We start from the raw sequence: 24,488 nt of genomic DNA, 5'->3' as shown, positions 1-24,488 counted from the left end.
ATGTCTAGCATACACACATGGATCTTTAATTGGAGCCAGTCCGCAGCAATGTACTGGATTCAATTTCTAAAGCGAGCTTTAATGTTGAAATGCATTACTACATCTATCTTTAAAAACAAACTTAATTTACAGAAGAAGGCTGTGGGGTGTAAAGCGACATAGAATCCCAGATAATGTTTGTGAAATCAAAACCGTGACTGGGATGAACTGGCATCTCCAGCAATGGTGTGTTATGTAAATGGAATTTTTGCAAAGGTTTGACTCGGAGGACCCTATCAACTATGATTGTCGAAGATGTGTGCAAACAAGCAGTGTGAATCCCTCGAAGCTAAAGCACATTTTGCTAAATGGCAATTGCACCGCACTTAAATGGAACTGTCAGCGGATGTTTATCCTAAGTGATGCCAGCTGCATTTGCTAAACGTTGCTCATTCACCATATTATTAGCGCTGCTGTCTTGCAGCTTTCACACAAAGTTATGAGGAATTCTCGCAGTGCCTCCTATCACGTTCTGTGTTTGATTCCTTCCACCACTTTTTGTGTATTTAATGTAATTATCTAAGTGGCCAAGTGTATGCCCAGACATTACCAGTGGCTGAGATTTGTTCAAGCGTTTGACCCATCACTTTAATTTTATATATACTTAAGTGTGATGACCTAAGTGCAACATGTGTGCCCAGTCATGGATCCCGTGCTCACTGTGTCATTGAAACCAAGTTATACCCAACTAAAAATACCCAACTTTGGTTGCTTGTGTTCAGGTTCAGAGAGGGCCTGGCCTGGTAGTTTTGGACAAACTATTCCTATTGGAGCAGATTTGCATATGGCTGGGGCCAAACTGAGGAGGCACTTAGTACAAAATATTTGTGGACTAGGATGCAGCTCGAGTAATTTCAGTGGTTTATTCAAGCATTCCACTCATCACTTTTTTGTATACTTAAATCCACCTTTTGAGTTGCTACTCAAAGTCCCAAATAAGGAGTAGGAGTAATCTTGTCCATGTATTTCTTCACTTTCTATGATTCCAAGAGCAAGCCTGTTTAAGTATTGAGCCGGTTACTCATAACACTGGGCAAGACTTACTTTGACTTCAAGGAGCCCCCTTCCTACCAAACCCTTTGTTTCTTGGACCCTGCTTACCCTAGCATCTATGCTTCACTTGCCATGGTTTATATATGCTGACATCTATATACCTGCTATCCTTCATTGGGTTTTACATCTTTCCTCATTGACACTGTAGCCTGAAACCTTTTTCCTTTTCAGTGGTGTAGTATGATGCTCCTTGTCTGGGTGTTTTCAAGCTTCGAGAAAGTTAGGTAGAATGCTGGCAGTGCAGTTTGCATGCCCCAAGCTTTCTGCTGTTATTTTTTTTGTTTTTTTGCAGAGTTTTATATAGCGCGAACTTGACCCGAATCCAATCGGGTATCAGAGCGCTTTACATAGCACCACTTATGTTACATGAGGGCACACATTCATTTTTTTTTTGTTAGGCACGGGGAGATTAAGTGATTTGCCCAGAATCACAGGATGTGCATAGACTGCAAATTAAGATAATTGCTGGCAGAAGAAATAGAGACTAGAGATCAGTAGTAAAGATAAAACAGGTGGACAAAGAAGAAGAAAATGATGAATTAGAAATATTGTATGAAAAGAATAAAAAAAAGCATAATAGCATTGTCTTACGTGAATTGTGCAGCCCTCCAGGTCTCCGGTTTGTCTCCTGCATTGCTCTGTCTGTGTACATCCAGACACTTAATAAGTGACTTGTGCGTCACGGTGTCAGATTTCAAACCAACATAGTTGAAATCCAGCGTATTGATAGAGCGTGATTGTGCTCTTTTCATTTGTAGGCGTGCATCATAATCATGAGTAATTTGCACCTAAATGTTTTCGTTGTCGTATTAATATGGAACAGTAGAATGGGTATTGTAATTACGTGAAAGGTGATGTGCTAGGTATATTTCAATATAAACGTGAAGAATTAATGTCACAATACATACGTGTTTATTTAAAAACATTAAAATGCAGAATTTGTGTATGATGCTTACAATTCATGCATTTGATGTGCTCGGGTAACGTGCTGATTTAGAAAGGCTCAGTAAAAGTGTTCATTTATATGTTTATTAAGGCCTGTGTGCTATTCTCCTGTTGGCCAATTCCTATAGGTCTGAAATGCATTTTCCCTGGAAGCTCTCGTTTAGATTTATTAGTTGAATTTCAAGTGCAGGTTGGATTGGTTCTTTCTCGTGTTTCTGTTGCAGGTGGAGAAATTAATCTTTCTTAGCTAGAATACGCTTTTGTTTTAGGAGTTAGGCTCGGGGAGGAGAGGATACATTTGTACGGGGAGTGCGGATAGTGCGAGACTGTGTTCTTTCTCACTGGAGAAAGCCCGAGACTCCAGGTCATCGAGCCAGAGGCTGGGAGTATCAAAACTAAGTGGAAAATCACCTGCGAGGAGATGTCCAGCAGGATGAGCCGATCGGATGATGTGTAATGGGCGCGTTTTATGATTTTGGTTTTGGAATTAGGGATAGTACTCTGAGGATTGAGTTGGGAGGAGATCGATGGAGAGAGGAGGAGCATCTTAGAATGAGCTCCGTAGCCTTAGGCTACTTGACCCATTCAACATGAATGAACTTATAAAGGAAGTCTTCACGAGCTGACACCTTTTCCTAAACTTGCCTGGAGAATGCGAAGTAGGTATAACATGTTGGTGGTAGTGTAGGGACAGACTAATGCTTTTCACCTACGAACCTCCAATGAAGTCTGATCTTGACGTTCGTGCACTTATTACCTGCCTTTTGATTTTGGACTTCGTAATTCTTTTCGTGCTCCAGAGACTGAACTTTTCCCGTAGGTTTGGCATTGTATTAGTTCCGATGTATTTCTACAACCTCATCTTGAGGTGGCTGTATGTCCAGTAGTTTTTAGCTTTGTAATAAATTAACTAACCTAGAACCCGGAGTCCGTGGTTCATCTGGGTCCTGAATAATTGTGCTTTTAAACCTGATGTGGTAAGTTATTTCTCCCCTCTACACTTTTAAGCAGGTACCAATGGTCCATTGTCCAGGGGTTCCAGAGTAAATTGAGATTAGGGAATCCCGACCCCATCAGTATTTATAATTCTGAAGACTTTTGTTTTTTATTTGTCAATTTCTACAAGCGAATTTAAGGCTAAATGCAAATTGGCTTACTCTAAATTATGAGAAAAGTGAGTTTATCTACCTCTCCCCACAAGCTGGTTAAAACATAGGAATGTTACACTTCATGTCCTTCAAAAATGATGTCTAAAGTTAAATCTCTGCACATTGTACATCTTCCTCATCAATATCGATTGGATAATCATGTGCAATGCCTTTATTTTTGCACACACGCTGGGTGGTGTACAAATTCAGTTTAATCAATACATAAAAGGTCAGTGTAACAAGAAGCACTGCTATTATTGTTTCACAAATCTTCATTCCTCAATTCACAAATATCCCAGTTATCCAAACTAGATTCCACCCTGCTTAACCTAAGCCACTCTGCATCTCACTCAGTTCTCTTGCACTGCTCTTAATATGATTTGTTTCTTCATGGCTACTGAGAGAGGTGTTGGGGGATGAGTGCAACATTTGACCCTAATATGGCACCACACCACCTCCTTTCGCTCAGAGGACATAATCGAGGGTATTCTATTCTGAAGGGGCATGATTTTCTGGGCAGTTAGCTGATCAGTTAGGAGGCCTAAGTAATGGCTGCAGCATTTGCTACTTTTTCCAGTATTTGAGCATTTGTGACCGGCGGCTTTAGTCTAGGGCTTGGTGGAGGTCCTGGAATGGGCACTGGCAGACAGGCGTCTTGAGGAGGTGCAGTGTGCTTGCGCTAGGAGGAACGTACCCAGGTCAGCAGTTCACAATTCCTCCTGCCTCTTTTGGTGGTGAGCACTACAATGTATAGGCCTCTGTAGCTGGGCTGCAGGACAACATCGTCTGGTGGGCCTTGACAGAGATCCAGTCCCCTGGCTGGAGGTTGTGCCTGACTTCAGATGAATAGTCCGATAAAGCAGCTTGAACCTGAGAATAGAAACTGTAGAATCCATGAATACTTTTTCTGCAGTATTGAAGGACTGCATCATCATTTATTTGCCGGTCCAGCTTAGCAGCTGAGACAAGTCGGTTTGAAGGCAACATCAAACAGCGTTGCATTATTCTCTCATAAGGGCTATGTCTAGTTATTTGGGTTAGTATGGCCCTGATGAACTATAGATCTAAAGGCATGGTGTCTAGCCACTTCAGTTGGGTTTCAGAGTAGTTCTTCGCTATCTTATTCTTAAGAATGCTGTTGTTCCTCTCTATGTTCCCTGCTCACTTGAGGTGATAGGCACAATGGAAATATTGATTGATTACCCAACACTTTGCAAATCTCCTGCACTACTGCTGAAATGAAGTGCATTCCTCAGCCACTCGAAAGAAGATTCAGGATTCTGAAACTGGGGATAAACTCCCTTAGTAAGCGCATAGCTATAGTTATGGAATCTGTTCTTGCACAGGGATAAGCTTCCACCCGCGCCGAAAACATACAAACAGTTAAAAACATGTGGGAACAAAGGGAACATTTTAGCTTCTAAATGATGTTGACCTGGAGATGGACAAAGTGGCACCAAGGAGGAGGGTGTGCAGTGGGGGTGGTCTTGATCTCCTTGGCAATATTATGATATTCGCAAATGAGACCGGAATGACAATAGTACTTGTTAATAGAAAGAAAGAAGAGGACATGCGAATTGGTTGTTGCAGCATGGATCATGCCATCCCTATTGACATGGGCAGCTCCATGATAAATCCATGCAGGGCTGGGGAGCAGAAATGCCGGTGCCACTACCTGCACTGAAAAAGAAACAGTTGATGGACGGAATGCTGAACAATGCAAACATTCACTCCCAGTCACAAGGATCTGGGTTAAATCCATCATTCTTTTGCTCACCACACCACCCCAGTTTGGACCTAGCCATATGCAAATCAGTCTTGACCCTGTTCCTTGTGGGAACAGTCCAGCCCGAACTGCCAGGCCAGGTCCTCCCTGGACCAGAAACGAGCATCCTGGGCTGTCTTTCCATACTCCCTTTGGGACCCTAGCACAATCTTGATTGGTCCGATACTCTTCCTCGCTTTCAGAGACTTGCTCCTGTAACGGAACCAAATCCTTTAGGGAGGGTACGGGGAACAAATCTCTGTGTACAACATGTATAGCAATATGATTGGTTTGAGACAAAACATCATTTCGAGCCATGAAGTCATCAAGGTCATTCCTTTGAGACACCTCTTCAAGAGAACACTAGTGTGCGCCGCATTTTAAAATGTTAGTCTTCTGGGGTAATATGAAAGTGTTATGTAGATGCAGAGCATACACTCCATTCTTTATTGGCTTAACTACACAAGTCAAGAAACCCCTCTGCGGCCATCATGCGTGACTCCGAAGACACTTCGAGTCTATGAACACAGTTATAATCATTTTCCCAGGAGTACTGTGTTGTAAATAGTTATCACCTGTAATGTACTTAGTGAGTAGGATATATGTTCTAGTCTTTTCTCTATGTTCTGCTGGGATTCTCTATGTGGAACATCTGTGGGGTTCTAATTACGTGCGGGTGGCAAGCGGTGTTCTAAGCTAGGCAGTTGGTGTTCAGTCAGCTGGAGTGGTGTACGCTTCATCTGTTCTTCTAGAATAAACTTACCTGAAGTGAAGGAAAGCTCCAGCGTGTTTTGTGACATCTTCATTTACATCATTTTGGCGACGAGGGTGGGATGTAGCTGTCATTCATGATGTAGTAACGTTGAGTGGGGGTAGTTTTACCAAAGATGAATGGCTTACTGCAATGAGAAATGATGTAGTCCTTGTCAAAGTGATGGAGTTAGTAAAATTAGGATCCAGAAGAGAAAGTTGTGTTCAGCCTTCTGTACGGCCATTTCTCAAAGTATTGGATGAATTGTCGACTTGTGGCGACAGTATTTTAATGAGAGGGGACAAGTATATTCCACCTTTCAGTTTAAGATGCAAGCTGTTATTATTGGCTCATGAAGGCCATCTAGGGCAAACACTTACACAGCGTAGATTAAAGGCAGATTTTTGGTGGCCAGGCATGGATGCTCAGGTAGCGTCTTGCGTAGAAAATTGCTCAGCTTGTAGGGATTGTGAAAAGAGACTCAGAGTTGGCTCCAGTTCAGAGGTGAGCCACATCACCACGCCGGAATTACCATGGCATAGTGTATGTTTGGATTTTATTGGTCCTATGGATGAATTACCGAGCACTCAACGCTTTGCCATAGTTATTGTTGATGTGTATTCCAAATGGCTTGCTGTGGAATTTGTTAAGGATATAACCACGGACTGTACTATACAATATATTGTTGAAGGCACGGATTCAGAGTTGAAGGGGTGTATCTCTAAAACAATTTCTGTTGGTGATTTGGTTAAGGTGAAACCTGGGAGAGTAATAAGGGGTCTTACAAAATTTAGAGGGCCACATGTTGTCAAGGAAGTTTTTCCACATTATGTTGTACTGGATAATGGTGAAAAGTGGAATCTTCGCAGGGTAGCACTTTATTGTAGGTCAACATCATCTAGTGGCTGTAGTAAGTCGGTGGAACATGGTCTACCCAGTAGTGGGTACTTGTTGGCTACTTCTGAGTCTTCGGTTTCTTCAGAGGTAATTCATTGTAGGGAGAAGGGTGGTGGAGATGCTACCATGGCTGATAACTCACAGGTGGGGGTTTCTCATAGTCATGATTCTCAACCATCTGCTCAACAATCTGTTGTAATTAGAGATGTAAGGTCCCGCAGACCACCTGTCTATCTGAATGATTATTTATGTTGATGTATTTGATTTATTATTTATGCTCATGCTTATAGTATGTGTAATATCTGTATGGTAGTTTAATTGTTCAATGTTTAGGGAAGAAGATGTGTTGTAAATAGTTATCACCTGTAATGTACTTAGTGAGTAGGATATATGTTCTAGTCTTTTCTCTATGTTCTGCTGGGATTCTCTATGTGGAACATCTGTGGGGTTCTAATTACGTGCGGGTGGCAAGCGGTGTTCTAAGCTAGGCAGTTGGTGTTCAGTCAGCTGGAGTGGTGTACGCTTCATCTGTTCTTCTAGAATAAACTTACCTGAAGTGAAGGAAAGCTCCAGCGTGTTTTGTGACATCTTCATTTACATCATACTGCAGTCTCCTGTAAGTGTCAAGTTCAGCAGCTTGGACAGATCTCACATTAGATAAATGACTGCTTTCGATAGATTGATACAGCGCAACCTGCAACCAGCTCACTTTTTGTCACTTATAGTACATAATCCATCCACGAAATACATTAATTCACAAATTGGTATTGGTGCATCAGTAAATTCAACACAGGTTTTGTTAGATGGTCAATGACCTCGACACAGTCAAGGGATTCTTCCTCCCCGCTGGTGGGCATCAAAGATGTGAGATTTAGGGTGAGGTAACGTATTGGGGCAGTCGTTTTTTACCTTTTGACTCCGGTGGCCCCCCCCCCCCAATTACTTTTGGAAGCTGGAGAACCACACCTAAGCAATTTCTGTGATATGAATCTCAAAACAATGCCCAAAAATACAGAAACCAGTATAGATCGAGCAAATGCACAAATTGTGGAATATTTGATTTAATTCAAAATCAATTTGTGTTTTAAAAATGTAGTTTTATTTCTAAAATATGAAGTGATATGGTAAACAATAGCATATCACACTTTTTTGCTGCCAATTCATGGTGTTTTTTTTTTTTTGTCAGAGCATACCCTTGTTGCTTCAGTTGAGGCCTCCAATTGTCTATACTAGATTCCATTTGCTGTACTTGCGCTGCCCCCAATGCATTAAGATAATACCAATTTAATTTTTACCGTTCACTTTCAAATTTCTTTACATTAAGTGTTTTTAGGTCTCGCCTACGCAGTGCGCATGCACTGCATAGGAGACCTTTAGCCGTCGTGCAGCTCTTTTTACAAAGCACATGCTCATGCTTGTAGCGGCATACGCCTTGGAGTGTGCGGCGGTGCGCCACAAACACGAGTGTGTGCTTTGAGAAAGAGCAAACAGCTGCTGCTTAGCGCGTGCACGCCCCTCCCACTTGTTTACTTCTTCAAGCCGCTCTGTGCCTTGTGCCCTCTCGCCTGTACTTGCTATTGCGTTGTCCCCCTGGTTGTTTGTATCTCGTGTCTTAGCTTTTAAGTTTCACACATTGTGCCATTATTGTTTGTATCCTCGTTGCCCACACTGTGCCATTATTATTGTTGTATTTTTGTTGCCTGTGGCGTCACTGCCACCGGCCCATCGCGCTTCATGAAGCACAGCAGGCGTGAAGCCAGTGCCGTGTTTCTAACAAAGGTCCACGACGCTCCCTCTGACTTCAAAACAAGGCTTTAACAGGAAAATACTATTTGTGTTGTTTTACAAGACAGATATTTGCCAGGATATTGATCAGAGGCTGAATTTGATCTTGTTCCAGTGCAATAGGCACTTCTGTGGGTGCGTGTGCGGACACGTGCCTTTCATAAGCACAGCCACCGACTTACGATGCTTCATGTTTCATGAAGCACAGCGGCTGTGAAGAGGGCACTGTGTTGCTAAAAGAAAGGCGTGCAGCCGAATCCTCCAACTTATACATAAAATACCGCTGCAACACAAATATGTTTACCCCATTAACTCACATTGAAGGATAGGAATTTATGAATGAAAAGCAGTGAGACCGGCATTTATGCAAAGAATACATATTTGCGGAATGTAAACCAACCGCAGCTACAAAACCACGCAACTTTTGCGATCCAGGTAGAACCCTTGGTGCAACCAACTCTCCTTTCTAGTTAGTTGATTGGTTGCAGTTTGACTTTGCGTCGACAACACACTGGCGTCAGGCTACTGTCCGTGCTTGCCATTAGAGAATATATCCTTTATCAGCTCTGCACAGAACACTGCTGCATGAACAGTCATGACCACTAGAGGGAGAAATATACATAAATAGAGGCTATAGCTTAGTGGAAACGCATTGGATTGCAGATTAACAGGTACCTAGTTCAAATCCGAGTGCCCCCTTCTGTTTTTTTTAGAGTGCTAGGGAACTATGTTCATTTATTAATCTGTGGCCAAAACCTTCACATTTTGCTGCAACACACTTTCTATTTATTTTGTCCAAGGGTATACTATATTGCATTACATCTACAGCGAAAGCCACCATAATTAAAAAAACAAATTGTGCTTCTGTGCACATATAGATGTATTAACAAAATAATAAGTTTCAGGGACATGTCATACTATCCTGTGACGTCAAATACAAATTACAGTCTTTGTGATCTCGGCCAAGAGTCATGAGTGTGTGGCAAACTGAAGTTGTTTTACGTTGGGTTGTGAGCATCACATACAATCCAATTTGCAATGTTCAACTGCATCTTGTATAATAACCCAATATGCTTATGAGTACGGAAAGGTAATAAAACTAGGACTGAATAACCTCTCTACCCTGCATAGCTTTCCATGGTGCAACAGGTTCCTACTCATGTTGTACAAATGATACACATGTATTACGGTATGGAATATTTATTTTTATTTTAACAACAACCCCTTTTCTGGCTAAGTCCCTACTGTCGGTGCTGTAATTCTGCTGCAAACAAGTCAAAATACATCTCTTTCGGCAAGGGTTTTTTGAGTGACAGAAGAAAAGAGTGGCAGATGTGCTGGTTACCCCATTTTTAGGTCGAGCCAAGCAAGAAGTATCTCATGAGATTATGCAGCACCGATTGCCAAAGTCAATAGCTCTGGCTAAACACTTATAAGGTCCCAAAGGCGAGACCTATTGGCTATGCTAATGCTTGTTAGGATTTGCAATCTTGCTTTTCTAGGTGTAATCTGCTGATATTTAATTTTGAGCTGACCACTTATTCAGGCGTTACAGGTTAAGAAACTACATGAGGGTGATATGGGAGGCAGACAACAATTTCATTTCGGCAATCTGGCAGTGGAAAGGTGCTCAGTGTTGGTGGTAAGGAGAAGTACAGCATTGGAATGTGGAACAGCAGCAATCTGTTTGGAGATTACTGCAATATTTCCAGATGCTTCAACAAGGTGGGTACCAGCAACTTCAAAGCAGAGGCATGGAGGAAGCCCTGCCTCTACTTGCTCTAAAGCAGATGAATAGCATGTTATTGGCTTTTTCTGATCTCCGGGATCTTGCACCAATACCACTAGGGCAAATTCCTCAAGTTAATGACTATACAGAGTAAACAGTTTTTCCTAATGAGTGGGCCCTAAAGCAGGCACAGATGCAAGAGCTTGCTTTATTCGTACAAAGTCATGTTGAGATTCTCTTGACCCCTGCAAAATGTGAGGTGTCCTTTCAAACACCGGTTTGAAGGGACTTTGCTATAAATGCGAACACAAGGATTCATGGTCTGTAATACCCAGCCATACCCAAGACATTTTGTACCTGAAGACTGTCTTTGGATGGGGCAGCTCACAGGAAGCTTCAATCAGCTGTGACAATAAGGGTCTCTTTCTAAGATCTCATGACCAAGAAAATGCACCTGGTGTTGGCAAAACTGCAGTTTCTTCTTTGAAGCCTTTTACTGTTTCTTAGCAAATTTGTTGAGGAGGCAGACTGAGTCAGCTTTGTAGTGGTCTTGAGTAACAGCCGCAAGCTGAAGAATGTTAACGTACTAAACTAGAATAGAGCTTCTGCGAAAGACAAAGATGTCCAAATCTTCCTTTAAGGGCCTGTTTAAAGGATAAAGCCTTGAGAGAGCCTCTGCCATGCAAGCGAAAATTCGTCAAATAAGGCAAAGAGAAAATTACTCTTTACGTGTATGGGGTATGGAGAAGAAGGCGGAACATAAATCTCCCACGGTCAACCATTGGGCAGTTGCAGGGATACAGGAATGGATGGTGGCAGGATTGGAGACCATATATAAACTAGGAATAACCACATCTTTAGTGGTGCAGACATCCTGCACAGACCCGTACCCATTGGAGTGTCCTGCCTTCTTGAAAGGAAGCATGGGCATATTACATCTGCTAACAATTGGTGGGAAACCCCCCTTGTTTAATAAAGTCTATGATTACTGATTGAGTCCCTGCTTCAGGATGTTGTGGGATATGAGGCAGAAGCTTTATTGAATTGGTCTTTATCATTTGTGGGTGCACCTCACGTCATTGACCTTGTGGATCATAACATGGAGGGCTCCTGAGTTAGCAATTCAGCTAGTTCTTCAGATATATTAGGGTTAGCCGTACCAGGCTGACAATTTGTTTCACATAGCAGTCCGATGACGTTGGTCTCCCTCTCCTGAGGTAGACATCTGGTGTAGAGAAAAAGGTACAATGCAGTTAACATAGAATGTCCTGACCGAGTAGATTAGCTGGTGAGGTGGGACCTCATAGGAAAAGATGCATATCTGTGATGGGGCCAAGGGTGATGGAAATAGGATCAGAAATGTGGTGTGGAATTTGTTGATTTGAAATAGCGACTGCATCTGCAGGTAAGCCCAAGAGAGATAATGAAGAGAATTGGCAAGTTTTCAGGACAGAACGACTTGCGCTGTTATCAGTAAGACAAGTGGTGGGTTTACCATGTATCACAGAATCACTATAGAGACTTTCTGATCTACATTCTGTACTGCTTGGTCTTCCCCAGTATTCAGGATAAGAATTCTTTATGAACTGGTTAAATTTTTTGGGCCGTTAAGGCAAGGTGAATTTGAAACAGCATAAGAACAATCTTTTTTCCATTCTCTCAACTGCCTATAGTCAAAACATAAAAGACACACAATTAACGGATGGAATGCAGAACAAATCAAAACATTCACCCCCAATCAAGAGATCTGGGTTAAATACATCATTCTTTTGCTCACCATGCCACCCCAGTTTAGACCTGGCCATATGCAAATCAGTCTTGACCCTGTGCCTTATGAGAACAGTTCAGCCTGGTCTTCCCTGTACTGGAAACCAGCATCCTTGGGACCGGTTTCTGAGTTTCACCCCTCATCAGCCAGGATAGCTTGAATCCAGTGGCTCACTGCGCCACTATATTCAAGCTATCCTGGCTGATGAGGAGTGATGGAGTTTGTGATGCATTGTTTAGTGAACAACTGAATTAGTGTTTGGTTCAAACTATATTTTCTGGTCATTGAGTGTACGGTTTTTATTATTAATGCTTTCTCACGCTACTCCTAACATAGAAACCTTGGTAGTTTGTACAGCAGTTGCTGTAAGCCTTATTTAAATCTACAGAAGACTTCTACCAAGCTCACATTTAACATAACATTTGGATCGTGGTACTTGGTTTTTAGTGTATTGGCATTTTTGAGTTTTTTCTGCAAACAGATAGGTATTTTTGGGCGTGTCTAATAATGTTCATTGTCTTTCTCAGTCACATATGATTTGTCTAGAATACATTTTTGGTCTCCCATATGGTTTTTCTCAACAAATGCTTTATAAATGATTTATCCACGTGGTTTTCCATACTTACCAATTGGTTTGCTAGCGATAATTTGCATGCACTAAGGATGAGGTTGATGCTCAGTGACAAGCTGCCACTTGTCTTTGTGGCCTTCTCATATTGATATATTTTTCCATTCCAGAACAGGAACGTGTAGCATAAAAAAACACAGCCACTGACAATGTGTAATAATCAACACACTACAACTACCTACTGTCACCCGGGCTTCGCATAATAGGTGCTCGCTCACACGGATCTAGGAGGCCACACATGTAATGTGAGTTATTATAGTCCCACACAGTTCTGCAATAGTACAATCAATTATTTGTGCCTCCCACTGACTAACCCTAATGTTTAGTGATATATGTAGGGAGTCAGAAACCCAGGGTTGATGTGCGAGTATCTTCAAATAGTTGGATAGAAATATATCAGGGTAATGCCAGTTTGTTTCAATACACTTTTCAGCCCTATTAAGTGTTAATAAACTAAGGACCTATCTGATAGACTACTAGCCGCAGATTCCTTAACGGAGAATTATCCCCAGGCGTGAGACTGGACCTGGAGAATGTTCTTGTCCCAGCATCTCTGCGCGCAGGGGGGCGGCACCACTTGACTCCGCCCGCTGTCTTCTGCGGGCGTGACGTCAGTGGGGTCACATAAGCCCCACCATGGCGCGCTGACATCAGTTTTCTTCTTTTCCGCGTGGAACGCGGATCCGGATCGTGTTCCTGGCCTGTTTTCAGGCCGCCTTTTCACGCTTTGCGTTTCTTTTGGGAACAGTGTGCGAATGCCTTCGGGCTTCAAGACGCGCTCGTCTTGCGCGTGCCAGATGTCGGCGACGGACCCTCACCCCATTTGTATGTGGTGTTTGGGGGAGCACCATGACTCCACGGACTGCGAGGTTTGTCAGCAGATGAAGCCAAAGTCCCGGCTGGAGCACCGGATGAAACTCCTCTCGGCCTGCATGTCCAGGTCGGCGTCGTCACTGCGTCCGTCCCCCGCGGAAGCGTTCAAGAACCGCCGCTTCCGTCTCCGACATCGTCCCTCTCCGAGGCCACAAGGGTGTCGCTTGCCTGTTGGTAAGTGTCGGTTTGTCCCGAGGCCCAGTCCCCGCCCTGTGGGGGGCGCGGGCTCTCCGCGGGTCGTGCGGCCTCATGCGTCGTCACCCTACCCGCCGTTTCCCAAATGGAGGCCTATGCTGCTGCCATGCAGGCCTCCTTTGCTCCTCCTCCTCCTCCTCCTCCTCTTCCTGGGATGTCTGCGGATCCCTTGCCATGTGTGGGGCCTTCTGCGGAGTCGCCGGCGGCTCAGGCGCCGACTGGTTCGGCTTCAGGTCTTGGAGGTTTTATATCCCTGCCCTTCACCCATAGTGTTTCAAGAATAAAGTCCAAAATCTGTACTTCTTTTTATATTGACCCGCCATGTCCAATTTACCTATACCTCTCATAGCTCTAATCCAGGTCAAATCTGTCGGAGGATCTGGCGAAATCCACATTCTGCAAATTTCCCTCCGGGCCAACAACATAGCATAGAACACCAACTTAATTTTATCATCAAGGCACTTACCTTGTAAGTCCAGTCTTCCTGTAATAATCATTTCGGGGCTTACCTTGATACTTTGCTCCAGCACCACTGATAGGCAATTACTCACAGCGCCCCAAAAGTCCTTGATCGCCGGGCATGTGGCAAACATATGAATGTCATCCTCATTTGGGCTATTGCATTTAGGGCACCGCACGTTTCCACCATCCTTAAATTTGGCCAACCTCTTTGGAGTCCAATACGCCCTGTGGAGAGTGAACAGATGGTTCCTTCTTAAATTCGCAGGCTTTACCACCTTATATAGAATCAACATAGTTACTTGCCATTGTTGTTCTGTAGCAATCCTCGGTAAGCACTCTCCCCACAGGGTCTCCGGCAGTAGAAAAGGGCCATCCTCCATCTCCACAATAGCCCAATACCACATCGCCACTTCTTTTTTAATACGAACATCCGATGCCAGCTTTTCTTCAAAGTCATTATGCCGCCCGATGAGATGTTCTTTCCTGGGTACCCAGCTTTGAATCTGAACATATTTGAATTTAGAAAACTTACGACCCCAGTGCAACTCACAAACAGACCACGGCAATAAACTTCCGTCTACAAATAACTCTTCCCCATTTCTGAGGACCTTCTATTTTTAATGCCTTTGCCAATGCATCTTCCGTCCAGCTTGGGGCGCCCGGAGTTTCCCAGATTGGTGCTCCAGCACTAAAATATGGAATTTTTGTGGCCCTCCTGACCCGATACCAGACCGTAGCCAAATCTCTTAGGACCTTCAGTGTTACTTTTTTTAAATACTTTGGGTCCGAAAATTTATACATAAAACCAGCCTGTTTGATCTTCTCAACTCTCAACAAAGCAGAAAGTAATTCCCCTATATCTGAGTTCCCTGGAGTACCCAGAAGCATTTTACAATTCTTGAGCAGAAAGGCCCAACAATATATCTGAAAATCCGGGGCTGCCAGACCTCCCTTCACACACTTTCTCCTAATTTTTTTCCATGATAATCGTGATCCCTTAGATGACCAGATGAATGACCCAATCTCACTCTGCAACTTCGCCAACCCCTCCTTCTCAAACATAAGAGGAATAGAATCAAATAAAGTTATCTTCGGCAACACCATCATCTTAACCAAGTTAACACGACGAAGATGGTTAATGGAAGATGACTCCAGCCCCTCATTTGCATGGAAATATCCTTCCTGGCTTTAACAAAATTAGTTGTGGAGAGATGCTTTATGTCCAGAGTAATTTGGACCCCCAAATATCTGATCTGCTTTTTAGAAGTTACAGCCTCCGTTGCCAGGTTCCAGGACATGATTTCAGTTTTATCAGTATTTTAGCAATACCCTGAGACTTCGCCAAAGTTCTTTGTAATGGTGTCTATTGTGGCCAATGTTTGTTTCAAGTCAGACGTTAAGATAACTATATCGTCCGCGTAAAGGCCGATCTTTCTAGTCCGTCCCTGAAACTTAAAAGGAGGGATACTATCAACCTCCCTGATCTTACAAGCCAGCGGTTCAATATAAAGATCAAACAAAAGAGGGGATGGGGGCATCCCTGCCTAGTACCCCTCATTACCTTTATGGGCTTTGTTAATACTCCATTGACTAATACTCTAGAGGTAGGTGACTGATAGAGACGTACTAAAGCTTGACCAAAGTTTTCCCCCAACCGTAGGTGCATTATTAAGGCCTTCAGAAAGACTCCATTTACGTGGTCGAACGCCTTGGCGGCGTCAAGAGCAACAACCGCCAAGGGAAGCTTCTGTTCGACAGCAACATCAATGCTTCCTATCAGAGAGAACGTTAGTTCCTTTAAATACCTACCCTTGATAAACCCCTTTTGATCTTCATGAACAATATATGGAATCACCTTACCCAGCCTATCTGCCATGATCTTTGCGAACAGTTTATAGTCACTATTTAAAAGTGAGATAGGCCTGTACGACTCCATATATTTTGGTGATTTCCCAGGTTTTGGAATAACAATTATATTTGCCTGATTCCACGATGCAGGAAGCTCTGTGCTACCAAGAAAAACCTTGTTGAACACCTTAGTTAATAGCGATATCAAACTCCCAAATAAACTCTTATACACTTCTGCCGGAAGGCCGTCTGGGCCAGATGCCTTGCCTTTCTTAGCTTGTCTAATGGCCTCCTCTACTTCTCCCTGACTTATCTCCTGGTTCAAGAAATTCTGGAAATCTTCAGTTAAAGGCTTTAGAACTTTTACCCAGTCCTCTATCCGCTGCCTGTCGGGAATCAACCGACTGGTTCGGCTTCAGGTCTTGGAGATGTGGTGTCGTCGGGGTGCGGCCCTTCGGGGTTCCTTCCTGTGGACCACGGCGCCTCTGCCTTGCCACAAACCCCCGTCCGTGGGGGTCCCTGTGGTGTCGCGGGAAGTTGCCGGGGCTTGTCCTAGAGTCCCCCTCGGTCCTCTGGGCAGGCGGCGGCCTTGTCCGAGCTGACGCCGCTCAGGCGCCGGCGGCTGCTGGCCATGGCGGCGCCACAGGGGCTGGTTAGGGGCACGTCCCCGGGCCCCCCCCTCATCTCTCCACGCAGGCGGCTGCCTCGTCGGAGGTCGAGTCGGTGCCTTTTCGGCGCCGTTCTTTGGCCGCCCCGGCTCCGACCCCACCCCATTCTCCCGCTGCCCAGGTCGTGGCAGAGGTCGTCTCGGCGTCCCTTTCGGCGCCGATGAACGTTGAGCTGATGTCGGTGGCGGGCTCCACGACGCCGTGCCGGCGTGGGGTTGTTGATTCGTCTTTAGAGGCCCCCTCTTCTCCAGAGGTTCAGCAACTGTTTGTCTCTTCTTCCCCGGAGACGGGACGCTGCGTTGTGACCTTTTCCCCCAGCGTCTTCTAAGGAGGGCTCTTCGCCGTCCCCGCGCCCACGGTACCACCATCCCACCAACGACTGCTGTAGGATTTCTCTCCATTTTGCAACAAGAAGTGCAAGCCCTTTCAGCGAAAAGGACTATCAAGAAGATGCCTGCACCAGAGGTATGCTTTGGTTGTTATTCCTGCTACTTTCGGGTTCCCAGGAAAGATGGAGGCGTGCAGCATATTTTAGGCATGGGCTCGGTCAATGCTTTGCTCTGGAAGGAGAAGTTCAGAATGCTCACTCTGGCCCAGGTCTTGTATGCCCTCGACCTTGAAGATTGGCTGGTGGTTTTGGACCTACAGGGCGCATATACCCGTCCTGATGGTCCACCAATGCTGCCTCTGGCAAGTGGTGGAAAAGGAGCAATTTCAGTTTGGGGTCCTTACCTTTTGTCTCTCTGGTGCCACTCAGGTGTTCACAAACGTGGTGGTGGCAGTCTTCCTGTACCTCAATGACTGGCAGTTGAAGGTGGGCTTGCCCCCGTCAGTTGTCAACCATCTCCAAACTACAGTGAACCTTCTGTCATCTTTTGGGTTCACTGTCAACGTGCCGAAGTCCTATCTGACTCCTCAGACGCTCCCCTTTATCGGAGCCATTTTGGACAAGCTTAAGTTTTGAGCCTTTCCCCCTGGAAAGAGTTCAGGACATTCAGGTTATGATCCTGATCTTTTAGCCTCAGTCCTGGCTTTCAGTTCTGTCTACTCTGAGGTGTTGTGGCTGATGGCCTCCTGTATCCTGCTGGTTGTGCATGCCAGGTGGCTTATACAGGCTCCACAGCGGTACCTGAAATCTCAGTGGGCCCTACATCAAAGGGCCTTCTCTGACCATGTTCAGATATCGGAGGATACTGCAAAAGTCCTTCAGTAGTGGTCGTTGGACCACGATTGGGTCAGCAACAAACTTCTCTCCCTTTCCCCCGCCCAGGATTGGCAATGATGACTGATGAATTGCATCTGGGTTGGGGCATCCATATCAAAGAGGTGGAGATTAGAGGCCTCTTGTATCCGGCACAGTTCAGGCTCCATATCAACCTTCTGGAGCTGAGGGCCTTGCGCTTGGAATTGAAAGCCTTTCTTCCATCCACCAAGGAGATGCTAGTACAGGGCCTTTCTTCCATTCACCAAGGAGATGCTAGTACAGGTGTTCATAGCAACATAACTGCCACGTGGTACTGCAACAAACCTGGTGGGGGTAGGGACACAGACCCTGTGCCAGGAGTCCCTGCTCTTCTGGACATGGCTGGACCAAAAAGGTATCTTCCCGGTGGTGAACTGCCTGGCAGGGTCTTTGAATGCCAGTGTGGATTAACTCAGCCATTGACACCTAGAGATAATTTCATTCGGAGGTGGCACAAGGTCTCTTCCGCGATTGAAGAGAACCTTGGCTCAGTCTCTTCAGCCACTTTTGAGAAGGTGCAATGTCAGCCCTTCTGCATGATGGAGTTTCTAAGGCATCTTTTACTCTTGCGCACATTCCACCTCTAGTAGATCTCTGGACACCTGTATGCCTTTCTGCCAGTACCGCTCCTGCACCAAGTTCTCAATCTGTCCATCAATGCATTTCTTGAGCTTACAACTACCCTAAAATAGTTTCCCAGTGCTATAAGATCTCTCAAGAAGATCAGGACTGACCGGGTCAGTCATTTTAGTGGCTCTGGATTGTGCACAAAGAATAGGGTTTACAAAACTCCTGGCTTGTGCATATGTCCTCCGATCAGGCTGTCGCAGCAGCTGGGGAGTGTTCTGCACCCGGGCCTTCACAATCTCCAACTTCATGCTTGGAGATTCAGCGGTGACAGTTCAACACCTTCAACCTTCCTCTGGAGGTAGTTGATGTCATCTTGGCTATCCGCTTCCCTTGATGAAAATTGTATACACCTGTCTTTGGCATACATTTCTGCTTTGGTGTGGTAAACTCCCGATTGCCCCCCTCCAGGCCAGTTATCTGATGTTTTATTTGTTTGGCCTCTTGCTGGGCAAGTCATTGCTTTGGGGACAGTTAAGGGTTATCCTTCACCCTTATAGTTGCCAGATCAGCCTTCATTATTTAAGTCACCAGTTGTAAAGTGATTTTTGAAAGATCTGCAACATGTTTCCGCCTTCTCCCCTTGTTATGCCCCAATGGAACCTGAGGTGCATTCTGTTCAAACTGCTTCACAGCTATCCCTTACGGCTACTTACTATTAAGACTGTGTTCGTTGTCACCATCACCTCGGCACGGAATGTGAGTGAGCTTCAAGATCTTTGTCAGTCCACCATACACTTCTTCCCTGACCTACTGGTCCTACGGACATGAGCATTGTTTCCACCAAACGTTGTGACAACGTTCCACGTCAGTCAGACTATCACCTGCTGGCATTTAATGCTCCACGTCACCCAAGGATGAGGAGAGGCTTTATTGTTTGAAACCCAAATGAGCGTTCACCTTTTACATTGATTACACCACGGAACATTGAGTGGACAATTAGCTCTTAGAATGGTTCGCTGAAGTGCAAAAAAGCCTAGCAGTGCAGAAGAGGGACGTCTCCTGCTGGATCGTACTCTGCTTTAAGATCTGCTTTGCACTGTCTGAAAAGCTGCTTCTGAAAGTACTGCACGCTTATTCTACCAGGGCCACATCTGCTACTACTGCATTGGCATGCGGGTTACCCGCCCTAGACATATGCCAGGCAGCTAAGTAAAATAGTGCCCCTCCATACATTCATTGAACACTATTGTCTGGACAGTCCGGTTCGCTGAGAGGGGCATTTTGCCCACTTAGTCCTGCTGGACTTTCTGGATTGAATAGATTCACATATCCACTTCCAAATAGATACTGCCTTGGTATCCATTCAAAAGGCGAGGTTTCTGCAGCTAGTAGTCATTATGGGAAGAACAATTTACTTACCTTCGATAAGACTTTCTTTGCTCTTGGGGCTCAGCGTCTGGGGGAGTGCTCAGCCTTAAAAGCAACTGGCGACCGCAGCTTTGGGGTGACTCCTATACAGGCTCCACACTTCATTTTCGCAGCAGAGCGGCATTAGTGCTGAGCTGCATGATGCTACCTGATGGCACACAGAGGTGCTACTGAAACGTTTCCGGATCCAGTCTGACGCCTGGGGTATATTCAAAAGCTGAGAAATATGCATCAGATAGTCTGTACTAGAAAAAGCATTCCCAAAGGTAAGTAACTTGTTCTTTGGAAGTGTATCAGGCTTATTATCAAATGCTAGGACCATATCAAAATGCAACTTTTTGGTATTGTACCGATGTCTGATTTACAATATTATGGGCTGAGAGTTTTAATGGAGGAGGTTCCTGGATCCCTGTGTTTGTTTAATGTGTTAATGGCTCACCGACAAGGGCCTGATCTCTGAAATGTACTGCATGCTCAGACACAATCCACGCCCACAGGACACACCGAGCCAGCAGAGATGGGAGAGGTAATTGGGGGTGAACTCACTGGGACGGGATCTATTATAGGGCTGAGTGCACAGCCCGAAATGTAGCTCGCACAGAAACTGCCATGAAAATTGCCACCGATTGGTACCTCACTCCAGTACGCCTCCACAGGGGCAACCCTCATCGGAGCTCCACTTGCTGACAGGGCTGTGGCAATGAGGGGACACTATTACACATATTGTGGGACTGCCCATTGATATCCTCCTACTGGAGCATAATCCTCGACGCAGTGGACAAGGTTTTTGATACACAGATTCCGAGGCTCCCTGCCTATGCTGTCCTAGGACTCCCTAATCCCATTACGTATCCACTTAAGAGCATGAGGGGACGACAAATGGGGATGGCATTAGGGGCGGCGCTTCAAAATATACTGTCCCATTCGGGCTCTTCTACTCTGCCTACTCACATGGAATGACTGCACAGGCTATGGTTTATCCTTGGTATGGAGCGCATTTCAGCCGCTCTGGACAATTCTACCGCCGCCTCTCAGAAAATGTGGAGCCCTTTCCTTACTACAGTTGCTCTCGTCAGAATTCAACGAGATTACACAGCCCAAATACCTACGAGTGTGGCGCCTATCAGATGTATGACACAATCTCCCAACTTCCCCAACAGCTTAACCAGTGAGGCTGCAGAACTAGGAGTAAGGCGCGTCCTCTGTGTTACAGAATCTACCGGACGGGGTTGGGGGAAGGGAGTTTTTGTTTCTGGTTTCCTACAGGGGCACAGTTTCTGAAGAGGTAATCCACCTACAGTGGTGTATATGTTTATCATGTTTCATACATTTTGATTGACATGTTTTTCCTAGCTGCGAATGTACCTGGGGATTGCTCTTCTTTCTGCAGTGCTGCTTTCTTGATGCCTCTGTATGAATCTACATTTTTGAAAATCTCAAAAACACTTCAACTTAATGTGTTAATGTCCTCACTTTTAATTTGGGGGTTTGCCTCGACAAACTATTTCTGGTGAATTCCGTTGTTCTGACAGACAGGTTAAAATGTAATGCTTTTAGCAGGTCTGTGCAGTTCTTTAATGAAGTTTGTTAAATCTTTAATTAGCAATTTTCGTTGCCATTCTCTAACTGTTCAAGCAGTTGTTTACAAAGTATTCTCATGCAGGTGCTTTTGTAATTGAATTTTTCATTTATAGTGAGCCAGGAATTTGTTTGACGGGTTTTTGATAAAGATGTCTGCTAACAGGGTTTGCTGGAATCCGTTGGTGTATAAAACACGTTGACAGTGATCTGATGGTTGTTTGTGTGAGAGCTGGGTGCTTTCTTTGTCTGTGTAGCCCATTAATGAATTTTCATTTCATTACTTGCCTGCTCTATGGTGAATATGAATCTCTCTAGCTAGTCGCTTTTTGTTCTGGAATGAAGTGCCTCTTCAGAGGCATTAACACATTTAATAATGTCTTGCCACTACTGTTAATGACACCGCCCTTGTAGTTTTTTCTTTTTCTAATCATTACTTACCTTAAGTGGGGTACAATACCTTCAAATGTAGACCTATTCCTAAGAAACCTCTCTCTTCAGGGGTGAGATTTTATAAGTTTCTCTCTGTACCACAGTAAGATTCCTCCCGACTTGCAGCCACATTTCTGTTTCTTTATTGTTTGAATTGCAAGATCTGTTCACCCAGCAGGGCTAGTGCCTCAGGGTATGGGGGTCTAACCAAATGTGCTACTTGAGTAACATTTGTAGTTTTTAAGAATAGCGTACACAATCATTTTACCAACCTCCTCAAGCATATTCGTTTCTAGAGACAGCAGATTAATTAAATACCAAATTCGGAAGTGCATGGGTAATGCCGCAAGATCTAGGTGCACAGAGCTGAGGACCAGGGGGGCCCTCCTGCACAGCATCCTTGCATTGGCTCAGGTAGACCGGGTCCTGGTAAGGTTGCAATGAGCACTGAGGAGGAAATGAGAGCAAATATCGTGCCTGAAGAGGATATTGACCCTTAGAGAACATCCAACATGTAAACATTCCTTACACAGTTAACGAACAAAACGTTTTTTCTATTGCTAAAGTGATCCTCCAGCCTCCTAGCGTCAGAGGACAGTGGTCTTCGGTGAGCTGTATCAATTTGCACTCAGTGAAAATTTAACAGAGCTGCCAAATTACTGGGGTTCCACGATGGAAGATATTCTAATCCTCACACCGGACTTCATAAGAATAGTATACTGAATAACCGAGTAAGCGGATGAACGACTCGGATTTTTAAGTCATTATTTTTTGGACAATTTGTAGATTTGGAGTGAAGAATAGCATGTTAAATACGTGATGACTGGTTTGAAGACCAGCTAAGCCGGATATTAATTGAAACTGTCGCTTAGTGTTCATCAGGCAGGGTAACTCCTCCGTTAACGATATTTGGAAATAATTTCTCTACCATTACAAAGTCTGCAAACCTGTTGATGTGTTCTCCTTATCCTTTTAGCATAGGGTAGCGAGGAGTAGTTTTTGCATTCATTTACTGCTTCTGTGCACATATTGGTATTTTAAATAGAACCGATTTCTCCAGCCAGAACAGCCTTAGCAAGTTTCATGTGAATGCATGTATGTCTAAGTTAATCACATTTTTTGGTTTTAAAAATATCCTCCTTTCAACCTGTGCCCCACCCTTCGTCACTCATCCCAAACTTTTCAGTCTACTATGAACCCCCAAATATTATTCTCACTCTCCCCTCGTTTTCACCAAGTCACCCAACATGCACACACCACCTCTACTTAAAAAAACAACAACCTGCTACTTCAGTTTTCAAATCCATTACCACCATTCGATCCCTACTCTAGACTCTACTAAACACACAAGATATCAAAGAGCACAAACCTAACGCAACTAATGCACAAATATAGATTTTTTTTTTTACTAACTTCTTATCTTGGACGCAGGAGTAGCGTGCCTCAGAACAGAGACTTTCTATGGCTATTGAGTCAGTGTACAGCTCTATGTGCGAATTCTGTGGCACTGGGTGATCTATTCATATCTTATTTTATAAAGTTTTACTTGGAAACATCTAAGAACAGTACAAGTTACACTAGAGTTACAGTTGAAAATAAATACTAGTTTTCTTGTATAGTTGCTTGATGGTAATAGTAACACATTACTTAGGAGTTTGTGGCAGGGTTGTGCTGAAGCTGAATTACCTTTAGAAAAAAATATTTCTCTTTTAATATCTTTGCATAGCTCTTATTTGAAACCAGCATATACATTTCAGAATAGTCGGTCATTGACGCTTTGTTTTTGTGTTTGTTTCAGGACACTTTGGAACTTCGTGGGTCAAACATTACTGCACTTACCAGAGGGACTCGAAGCGGATCAGTATGGTGGCTTTTGATCAGAAGTCAGGAGGAAAAGTGGTGAGTTTTTCAGATAGTGGTGAAGTATGGCTCGGCCTAAAACTGGATTTCTTGAGTTATTTTAGATGATGATAAATGTTGCACACAAAGAACATATTGAAAGAAACGTGTAGACCAGTTACACTGTTGGCAGATCATGTATCAACAATCTGGCGCTAATTGCTAATACAATGAAACACCCCAAATAAATTTAATTAATCCTTTTCTTAAATATCAGCATTTTTTTTTTTTTACGAACATTTTTTTTAAATACACTCTCAACGAAGAATTTGAAGAAAATCGCAGAGGTAAGACAGAAGAAAATGAAAGCTTGTCTAGGGGAAAGGTTCACCGCACTGTTTTTGTTTCCCACTCTTCATAACTGCAGGAGCGCTGTTGCACTTTTGTTCTAGAAAGAACGGAAAATAAACATTTGTTTCTGTAGTAGGGGATCTCTGTGTATAGTCATAATCTATGAATAGTCCCGCCCATGTGCGGGGACCCCGGAGCAATCAAAAATATCTCTTAAGCTGTCCTGCGTTTGCAGACCTGCAAAGACACTTAAGAGACAGACAAAATAATACAGCCTAATTACAAGGCTGCACTGGCCAGCACTTCCTCTGAAGTGAACACAAAAGCCAAAAATAAAGTTCAAATGTCATCTTTATTCACATCTGACATCCTCCTTTATTATCACACACTCCCTTCACCAAAATCCCTTTAAACAATAGAGAGGAAGGGGTGGACAGACAAGCCCTATAGGCTGTCATTATGTGTCTGCTAAAGGGATACCGTGCCTTTAAGA

The 24,488-nt window shown here is 44.2% G+C and overlaps 1 protein-coding gene across 3 annotated transcripts in view; it reads left to right on the top strand.

Annotated features, from left to right (window-relative positions):
* ARHGAP26 (Rho GTPase activating protein 26) overlaps window positions 1-24,488 on the top strand; it is a 1,692,117-nt gene that overhangs the window by 428,060 nt on the left and 1,239,569 nt on the right. For all 3 annotated transcript variants that reach the window (XM_085618129.1, XM_085618128.1, XM_085618130.1), the window contains exon 9: window positions 23,604-23,704. In XM_085618129.1, the coding sequence (XP_085474255.1) occupies window positions 23,604-23,704 (101 nt within the window). The remainder of the gene's footprint in view (window positions 1-23,603; window positions 23,705-24,488) is intronic.

Source organism: Triturus cristatus, chromosome 7, assembly GCF_964204655.1.
Source record: "Triturus cristatus chromosome 7, aTriCri1.1, whole genome shotgun sequence".
NCBI classification, from domain to species: Eukaryota; Metazoa; Chordata; class Amphibia; order Caudata; family Salamandridae; genus Triturus; species Triturus cristatus.
This window is presented reverse-complemented; position numbering and strand designations above follow the sequence as displayed.